This window comes from Cebidichthys violaceus, unplaced genomic scaffold, assembly GCF_023349555.1.
Source record: "Cebidichthys violaceus isolate CVI_PGR_0920_01 unplaced genomic scaffold, fCebVio1.0.p SCAF_3, whole genome shotgun sequence".
NCBI classification, from domain to species: domain Eukaryota; kingdom Metazoa; phylum Chordata; class Actinopteri; order Perciformes; family Stichaeidae; genus Cebidichthys; species Cebidichthys violaceus.
Window position 1 is genome coordinate 13,280,223 of NW_027176483.1, and position 10,399 is coordinate 13,290,621.

Below are 10,399 nucleotides of genomic sequence, written 5' to 3' on the forward strand. Positions count from 1 at the left end.
CCACAGGAAAAATGAAATTGATCCCCAAAGATATTGTAGACACATTTGTATTAAAAGATATTGGCTTTGATGTGCTGTAAATACTTTTTTTTATATCATAATTCCACTGGCAGTAATATTTCACTTCCTCTAAAACAAAACAAAATACAACAAATGATTCTATAGATAGATAGATAGATAGATAGATAGATAGATAGATAGATAGATAGATAGATAGATAGATAGATAGATAACTTTATTTTTGTGTCATACACATACTGTGCCCAACCCCCATGGGTTCATAAGACACCAAAAGTACAACTGCAGTGGACACACATTTGATTAAGTTTCATTCAATTAGAAAATGACAGGTTACTTCACTGCTCGATCTTATACAAAACGTTCTGCCTTCTCTCCCAGGCCTGGCAAATAAAATCTGCTTCAGAAAAGATTCCTTTCCTGAAACGCAACTCAAGTTTTTCATTGTCATCCAGCCAATGGAAATTAACATAAACTGAAGTAATTTTGCTTAAGAGTGCATCACTCATGTCCTTGTAGATAGGACAGTAAAACAAAAAGTGCACCTCATTCTCAATTTCCCCGAGCTCACCCAGCAAACACATTCTGTCCTCCTCTGGAGTGGAATTAAACCTGCTGGTCTCTAGGGCTAACGGTCCTGTTCCTGAGCGTAACTGTACATATGGATATTTGTCTTTTGTTTAAGTTATACTTCACATAAAGATCTGCACTGTAGTTATTCTTTATGAGACAATACGTTTGTAACTTTTGTTTACACCATATATCAACAGACCATTTTTCTCTATGCATGAAAATCTGTTTGGTCCTAATCCCCTTAATATCAATGACATATTGTTCATGTTAAACAGAGATTTCAAACCCTTAGCCTAGGGATGACCATGAAAAATGTCCCAATGAAATATATTTTTAGTCTCTGATCAGACATCTTCACAAAATCAAATGGAGGTTCCCAACCCATATCCCACTAATGGCCAAAACATAAGTAGATTTGTGAACTCCCAAGAAGGATCTAATAGCTCTGTGATGCACAGTGTTACAACTTGTGCTGTCACGGAAACCACAAACACCACAAACACAGTCAGACACAGGACATACACATGAATTATAGAGTTGTGTATAAGTACGGAATCTCAGATTACCACATGGTTTAATTTTATTCAGTTCAGATCCCAGTGCTCTTCCTGCTGACTGAGCTAGAACACTGACAGCTTTTTTAAATAACATGTGCTCGTCGAGAGTAATGCCAAGATATGTATACTGTTCAAAGTATGATAGAACTGTTGAACCAGTTCAAAACAACTGAAATTTTCTCTAATGATTTTTGTCTTAAATGTACTATTCGTGTTTTGTCTTGATTTACCACTAGCCTCCATTTCCAGCACCACTCCACAACAAAGTTCAGAATAATCTGCAGATCTTTTTCCTGTTGAGCAAGTAAAATGACATCATCCGCATATAACAATATGGCCACCATCTGATCATCAACTTTAACCCCAAAATTAGAAGCTTTAATTTGAGCTAAATCATTAATATAAATAGAAAATAATGTTGGAGACAAAACAATCTCCTTACTTCACACCAAATTGTTGGGAAAACCAACCAGTTGTGTATTCATTAACTTGAACATCGGCATCAGGTGCTTGATAAAGAGACTTAAAGGTAAAATAAAACTTCCTGTTGACACCAGAATCTATCCTATATTGAAGAAGTTCCCTATTAATCCAATCAAATGCCTTCTGGAAATCAATAAAACAAACAAATGTAGACCTATTCTCCGTAATATTAACACGTATTTTTGGAAGAGACTACATATCAATATAAATAAAAATAAAAATAATCAATAATACATAATAATAAATAATCAATACATAATCTGGCTTTTCTAAATCCATTTTGCTCGTCCACAAAAAAACCTGTCTTGTCAAGGTGGTTTACAAGTCTGCCATTTAAAAGTGAAGAATACAATGTATACACACAGCTAATGAGACTTATACCCCTATAACTGAGAGGCAGCTTGGGGTCGTTTTTTGAAGATTTAAGAATAGGATTAATAACAATACTGAAACAACTCATACAACACTGTCAACAGCCTCGGCGTCTGCAACCCTTTATTTGAAATATATTTAATTCTAGTAGCTTTTTTCAGTTTGCATTTATTTATTACCCTTTTTACCTCTTCAATAGAAAAATTTGCATTCAGAAACATACTAGATTTCTTTACATCAACTTTCATTTCAGATTCCATTACCTCTTTTAAACTTATTTCCTTTTAAAAGACATCATCAAATGAATTGTTGCAGCCAGAAAACAAATCTGCAAAGTCCTTTTCCAATTTTTGTAGTACAGCCCCTATGACAGAGCTAGTACATTCACCATTCTAACTCCATATTTCCTGAAACTTTCTGGATCCTAATCTATTAATCTCATTTCAAAATTTTGTACGCAATCAATATGCAATGAAAGCCTCTATTATACACCCGAGGGTCCCCCATTTGGACTCAGAGTACATAAAAACTTAGAGAGTTTTGTGTTAAAAGTAACTGGCAGAGAACCCACGAAGAACGAATATAATGATGTTATAGTTCTGCAGAAACCTCAGCGTCCTGGGAACAACATGAACTCGGTCACTTCTACATGAGACAAACACATCTCCCATCAGCCAAGCAAACAAATAACAAAATATCATAAATCATACTCGATATGACTGGAAAAGACCGGCGAAAACAGCTGCTACACTCCGTTAGCAACGTGCTACCTACGAATATGCAGCATGAAAAAGCATGTCCGCCTGACGGAGATTACGGACATATTTTCCATTTCTCTCTCCGGTAAACCATCGCAGAGATATTCAGCTTCGAACACAAAAAGTCACACAGCTTTCATCGAATATTGTACTCACTTTTGGTCGAATCTCAGCGAAAAAATGAAATATCTCCGTACTTCCACTGCTTGGTATGTCCAGCTGCATGTGCTCCGTGTGAATCCGTTCGATTCGTGTCTCTCCGACACTCCTCGGCTTCTTGGGAGGGTTGGAAGCTCAGCAAATTAGATTTCAGATCTGCCATCAGATGGGACGTTTTTGAGCTTTATTGGCTAATAGTGCTGTCAATCATCTAGCTTTCAATTCCAGACAATTCTATTGGCTCCTACGCTTCGAAGGATGTCTCAATGGTGAAAATCGGAGAAAGGGGGGCTGAGATACAGCCCTAAGCAGAGAGAGTGGGCTGAATTTGAAGCAGTATGTGACCTTAAACTAAACAACTAAAAAGGGCTTAGAAAGAGCTTAAAACACTCAAAAAAGGTCCAATCTTCTGTCTTTTGATTCATTGAACATCAGGAGTGATACATAGAAGTGATATAGAGTGTTTTTGAATTTAAAAAATATTTTTTTATTCAAATATTGGAATATTTAATCAGTTTTTTAATTTTATATGCTCTATATTTTATAAATGTTTCACTGTATCTATGTATAACTGTGTATATAGAGCCTTTATCAGTTGTTATAAGAGCTGGGAATATTTAAAATCTTGGATTTCCATACTTTCCAAAAAACAATATCCTGAAATTGCGAGCTTTTGAATTTTCCAAGTTGTGCTGTGTTCCATCCTTATCTTATGTTAACCTGTAACATGTATACTGATAGTTCCATGATTTTTCTCATCTCAAAAAAAAATGTTTTGTTTTTTTTTTGTTTGTTTTTTTTATTTAATTATACACTTAATTAGGTATTTCTTATCTTTATTCGAGCTGAGGCCTGCAAATAGGCCTCGTTTATAAATTTAGGTTTCACAGCACGTAACATCTTATCAAATTTGTTTGGCTTTTCCTTGAATTCTATCTTCAGCCATTCATACAGGAATTTGTTCTTACGTCTTAGAAATTATTTTTTAGCTGTTCTTAGATTGTCCCATAAACTCTGCAAATCTTGGTTCCTAAGATTTCTAAAGCCTTTATGGCTATTGCATATTCTGTTAACACATGTATTCAACATTGTATAGACACAGTCACTCAATGTATCATACTAAGTGTCCAGATCCCTTTGGCTGTTTTCAATACATCCCAACTGCTCAATAAGGTCCGGCAATATGACATTGGTTAGCGGACAAAAATTAATCAGGGAGTTGCCTTTGTAATGCAGTTTTTCTGGTGTAAGATGTGAATCATCTTTCACAAAATAAGGTCTTACTTGAAACTTTAACGTTGTTAAAGAATGGTCAGATATTTTACATCTATCCCCCTTGTAAAGAGAAGCCCTCTCCCCCTAATTTCTCAATTAACTCTTTTGGGGTAAAGACACAGAACCTAACACAATTATTTAAGCCCTCATGTGGGGCAATAATATAATCTACCACTGCCTTCCCTTTAACTGAAACTAAAGTGAAGTTATCCTTGCTCAAAGGCATTTTCCCATTTAGCACACAGCATTTTGACTCCCTCAAGAACTCAATTATTATTTCCCCATAAATTATTCCTGTTACGAATAATATCCGCATCCTTTATACATTCGTCTAGGCTATTGAAATCCCTACACAAATAAATTGCATCCTCGTCCGACAGACTAAACATTGGAACTGTTAAATGGCCAAAAAAAGAGTGAGAACTAGTTGATATTGTGGATCATCAACATTTGAAGAAAATACTTTGAGTGAAGGCAGAGCATAGCCTGTAAAAGGAGCTGCAGAGTGAGTGTTTACCATTTATACCAGTAGATGGCAGTATACGTGTATTTAAACCATATATTTAGTTATATTTACCTGTCTCTTTGTTAGTTATCTAGGTTATTGATACAGATGTATTTAATGCTGTTTATTTCATCTGATATTTGATGTTTATGGTCAATTTGCAAACTAGTTGTATACATCATGTATTTACTTGCTATATTTATGTAATTTAAGAACCAAGCATGTGTTGATCATGAGGCAATAAATAATAACAATCATGTTAGGATGAAGCGTTATCTTTCGAGGGGTTGTAAGAGACTATATGTTTTTCTATGTAAAAATGTTTGATATATTTGCAGTTTTAATTGTATTTAGCATTTGTAACCCTGCATATAGCAATGGTCCTCCATTACAACAAATTGTACCTCACCATTTCAAATAAATACAGTACACTGAGCATAGCACCAAATTATAAACTGTGCACATTTTCATTTTACTTAAAATTAACTGAACCATTTTGGGGTTCAAAAAAAAAAATCTTTCGGAATTCATGTTATCCAAAGGTTTTAAAGAAATCTCAAGTCTCAATTTTGTCTAAAGTAGAGCAGTGAATCTTTAAAGTACAGAACAGTGGGATCTCTATGGTAAAAGAAAAAACAGAAGTAAAGAAGTATAAATATACTTGTTTTGTGACTGATGCAACCCAATACATACTGTATACAGTCTTCAGCATATGTTTTATTTAAACAAGTCCTGAATATTACCATGTTTCAAAAAGTTGTCATTGTTCAATAAACTTTCAAACATCCTGCAACAGTGATTAAACAGAAGCTTTGAAAGCTAAGTTCTGCAACATGCAAGACTTGAATGGCATTTTACAGTTTAAGGTAGATTTTTTTATTATATGTGCTGCATGTTTCTGAGCTGCACTTGACACTTGAAACTCAGAATGTAATGTCAAAACTCCAGCCTTCAGATCTGCTAAGCAACATGGAGAAGCATATGGGGAATGTTCGGGTTGAGAAGTAATGCTTTGATACATTGTGAGAGATTTATGCCATAATGAAGCAACTGTGCCCAAAGGATAGATGTTGTCATACTTGGATTTGAGAGTGACATTAAGCAACATATCACAGTAACTATCAAAATATATAGCTATGTGAAAAATATGTCATGTATAAAATGTTTTTCATAGTGAATCAATAAACATTACAATTGGAAGTTAAGTTAATTGCAATGAAAATACTCTAGCTTTCATATTGTGACAATATTTATTGTAATAATTCAGATACTGTATCAAAAGTGTCACTTTCCACTGAGGTGACAATATAATCACAAAAGGGCAATGTGAATTCAGAGAAAAACTGAAACTGTCACAAAAGTTCACCAGTGAACTATCCACAGTCAGCAGGTGGTCTAGATATTAAACTGGACTCTACGTTAAAGATCACAGCTTTGATCACATGTGTTTGTTCATTTGTGCAAGCTGAACAGAGGCGATTAACTAAACGCAGATTTAGTCACAATGTACACATTTTCTGATCCATGTCAGTTGACAGTGAAACACCTCTTTGTCACTTACAGATCACAGTTGATCAATGATTGTTTTGCAAGTGAAATTTAAGTACATTTACACTCTTTATGAGCTTTTCTCCTCTGGTAGTAAAGTTAACTTTTGTGGCAAGTACAACCGTAAAAAAAACAGTGTTGTCACTTTTTATCAAAAAATGGAAACATGGACATTATATTTGAACAATTTCAGGCACTGGTGATAATAGTGTGTTGCCTTTAACAACAGAGCAGGAGAGTCTTTGTTAGTTCATGCGTTGTGGGTCCTAGCTACTGAAGTATATGAACATGAGTTTACCAACAACCACATTCAAAAAGAGAAACTAAAGATAAAAAAACAACTCCCTTTACCAAAAATGTGTACACTAAACGTTTGAGTCCTCTGTTGCTCTTTTCCTGCTCATGACTGCTAACACAGGAAACAACGTGAACCATAACACCTCAGCTGTGTGCGTTCACTCTTCTCCTCTCTCCGTCAGTCAGACTTGTCCTTCTTTTTGCCTCCTCCTATGGGAACTTTGCTGACCACTGCAGAACCAACAGCAGTCACTCCTCCGGCTACAGCACACACTCCTCCTTTAACCAGACCCACTCCAATCCCAGGCAGAGCGGCTACAGAGCTGACCGTGGCCTTGGTGAGGTCCAGACTCTTTCCTCCTATCCACGCCACACCGCCCACAGTCGCTCCTAAAGCTCCCTTGGTGGCACCATACAAGCCCCCCGCCAACCTGCCGAACATGCCCGGCTGCACCTGTGGATGGTCCTTGTTGGCGTCATCTGGTTTAAAACAACAACAGCAACACTTTAAGAGCCAATATTTCACTTCTGAATAAAAGTAAGAGGACAGAAATGCTCCAAACCAGGGCTGCAACCAATTATTATTTACTTTTCACTTAACTGTGATTTTTTTCTAGTGTGATATCTAAATAGCTGCTGATTTATTATCTGTAGATGGACTAATTGATATTGTAACTCTGTCGCCCATGATAACGATATAACGTGGTAAACAAGATTCTGCCAAACTATCCATGACACTATGGGTGATCTTCATTGACTAATCGGTTTCTCTCTTTTTTTGACTAATTAAATAATAGTTTATAAATTTGAAATGTCAGTGAAAAATATAAACCAAAATTTCCCAGAGCTTTTCCCAAATCACTCAGGTATTCAATTTACAATAACATAAAAACAAAAAAAAATTATAAAATCCTCACATTTGAGAAGCTGGAAATGTTTAGTACTTTTACTCAAATAATGACTTTCATGATTAATCGATAATAGAAGTTGTTTAATTTTTTGTCAATCAACAACTCGATTGATCAACTGCTCATTCCAGTGCTACATTAAAAAAGGTTTCTTCTTTACTCAGTTTAGATGCTCGCATGCTCGCTGCAATACACCATATCTACAATACAATTGGTCACTAAAGAGGAAAGCATGAATGTAAAAAAACATTTTATAAAAGTAATAATCAGCCGTGTATGGTTGCAAATGACGATTATTTTCAATATTGATAAATAAGTTGCCAAAGAGCAGAACAGTTCAAATGTCTTTAGTAGGGGAAGGACACTGCTCTTCCTTATAGGAATACCAAACTATTGAATCTGGACACATAAAGTTAAGTTTCCCAGAAGCTGATTACTGCAGAAACAGCTAATCCCTATGAAAAATTCATAATCGTGTTTCCATAAAATTTGTCGCACGTCTAGGGCTTTTCCTGGAAAACATGATCCAAAACCTTTGAAAGCAAGACCTTGGTCAATAAACAGACATTTGTCAGAGGACCTTTGCAACTAAACTTACCTGTAGCTACTGACTCATCATTGAGGTATGCAGGCACGTCCTCAGGCACCTGCTCTGCCTGACTCATCTCTCTGCAAAAATAAATGACGCAATCACCAACAGACACAATGATACATAATTAACAAAAATATGCAGTGTTGGGAACTATAGGGAAAGAGATTCTGTGTAACATGAAATGGTTTTCCTCCTGGCATCTTTGTGTAATTTCTGTTATGATCTTCACCCTGTAAGAGAGACGTGCCAGTGCTTGTTTTTGCATATATTTAAGTGTTTATTTATGTATTGTATGATAAGAGAGCAACAGTAGAACAAAGAAACAAGACTTTGGTTTGTATTTTATCCCTTAAAATGTGCTCCTTGTTCTACCTGGTACATGTATGAGCTGCTTTAACGTTCACACCAAGTGTGGCTCTAAGCTCTATATGTCATTAAAAGAGAAAATGCTGACAGTCTGTAGAGAAAGCCTTTTTAAAGTAAATAGCTAGGGATGGGAGGGGTGTGTGTGTGTGTAAGGACAATAACAGGAGCTTGCTTTATGTGTGCTGCTGATCCTTAAACAAGGCAGACCTGTTCACGATCTGCCACAGAGCTGTACGACAGGTTAAAAACACACGACAAACAGAATATCTCAACTTAAAACAACTGATGCTGAAAAACAAACATTTGAAGATAGGAGTCATCTTCTGGACTTTGGGAAACAGAAATAAACAATGACATAAACGGACAGTTTGAAGGAATTATCTCCATATCATATTTGTTCTTGCAAAGTCAATAGTGCCTTGTTATGAAGTTATGAAAACTGCTCAGACGAAAGTGTTATTCCTTCAGTCATAGCGTTTATTAAGTAAACAAAGAACAAAGGAGCGCGTGTGGCAGCTGCGGGGACAATTAACGGATGGGTAAACATTCTCACCATGTATACATCCCTGTTAGGTTCAAACTAAATATATTAATATAAGTAGTTGGCATGTAAAACTTGTGCTACGTAACGTTAGCTAACCTACAGCATTAGTTTCGTGGCAGACGTTAACTTGAGCTAACGTCAACCGAGAGGCAGTTAAAACAGATACTTGCTTAAAAGTTTGTCGGATTACTATACAATGTAATATGTAACAATTGGTGCTGCCTCACTGTGAGAGCTAGGAAGGGTTGGACTTGTAATCAACACGCCAAACTATGTGGTTGTTTCGCCTTTAGTCGCCATAATTAACTTATTCGTCTTATCTTGCAGCTGAGACACACAGACACGTCACGTCTCCCCTGAAACACTAAACAGCGCTTTAACGATCTTTCTTCCACCACTGCTCGATCGACATTCATCAGTGTTTCCATTTCTGTCCCAATTACACTCATGACCGAGGAAGTTTGCTTTGAAGCTGATTATCAAGATACTATGGCTCAGTATTGTGTGGTTCTGCAAGCTCTCATCGCTGACTCTCATTACGCAAAGTGAACCAAAAACTAGCTAATTTAGCACTTACCTTACTTTTTATCTGATCCACTGTAACGTTACTGTGCGCTATGTGCGGTACTTTCGGCCCCCCCCAAAAAAAAATAATGATCAGGCTACACGGCCTCTAATAATGTAGCTGCTGTTAATTACGCTGACTTGTGTTGTCTGTGTGACTGTATTTTGAGGGAGGACCTCAGTCTCCACCCATAAAAACACACAGAGGACGAAGCTCCAGCTGCTGGCTGCCTTTACAAAACCACATGTACATTTAACCACTGTATAGTTGTTATTGTCTGGTTAGCTTATTGTTGTTAAATATTTTAGATCATGCACTAACACGGGGGCTTTTATTGTACTTTTTTTTTTAATTCAGAATGAGTATAGATGTTCTGGTGATGAATAGGAACAACTGTGGGAACTATCGCAGGGTGTAGTAATCAGAAAAGATAACATTTGTTTTGGAAAGGGCCCCTTTGGCGGGAGAGAACACTGGACAGAAAACACCAAAACAACATCCGACCCTCAAAGCGGAAGTGACGTACATCCTCCACGGAACGCTCTAAATCAAAGATCGTCTCTTTGTTGTGTGGTGTCACGGAATAGTATTTAAGAAACAGAACAGACTCAAATACCATCTGGATATGTAGAATTGAGGTGTATTTTCATGAGGAAAATGTATTAATGTGGAGATGACTGGATTACCGACCAAAAGAACCGCATACAAAAACACACACACTACTGTATATGCAAAATACATACTGCATGCAAATAAATACACACTTTATAGAAAATATATACACTATGAATTCTATAAAAAATATTAAAAAAATACACATGAAATTACAACAAGTCAAAATGTCTGCTGTGAAAAAGGCCTATTTGAATAACATTTTGG

General features: G+C 36.3%; 1 protein-coding gene across 2 annotated transcripts; it reads right to left on the minus strand.

Moving 5' to 3' along the window:
* Window positions 1–5,397: 5,397 nt before the first annotated feature.
* On the minus strand, window positions 5,398–9,687 carry tmem263 (transmembrane protein 263). 2 transcript variants are annotated; one of them, XM_068723875.1, is made up of 3 exons: window positions 9,538–9,687; window positions 8,052–8,122; window positions 5,398–7,025 (listed from the first exon to the last, which is right to left on the minus strand). In XM_068723875.1, the coding sequence occupies exons 2-3, from the start codon at window positions 8,116–8,118 to the stop codon at window positions 6,724–6,726; spliced, it is 369 nt and encodes a 122-aa protein (XP_068579976.1). In that variant the 5' UTR covers window positions 8,119–8,122; window positions 9,538–9,687; the 3' UTR covers window positions 5,398–6,723. The 2 variants fall into 2 exon arrangements, with proteins under 2 accessions (XP_068579976.1, XP_068579975.1); XM_068723874.1 differs by having other exon boundaries at window positions 9,533–9,687.
* Window positions 9,688–10,399: the final 712 nt, after the last annotated feature.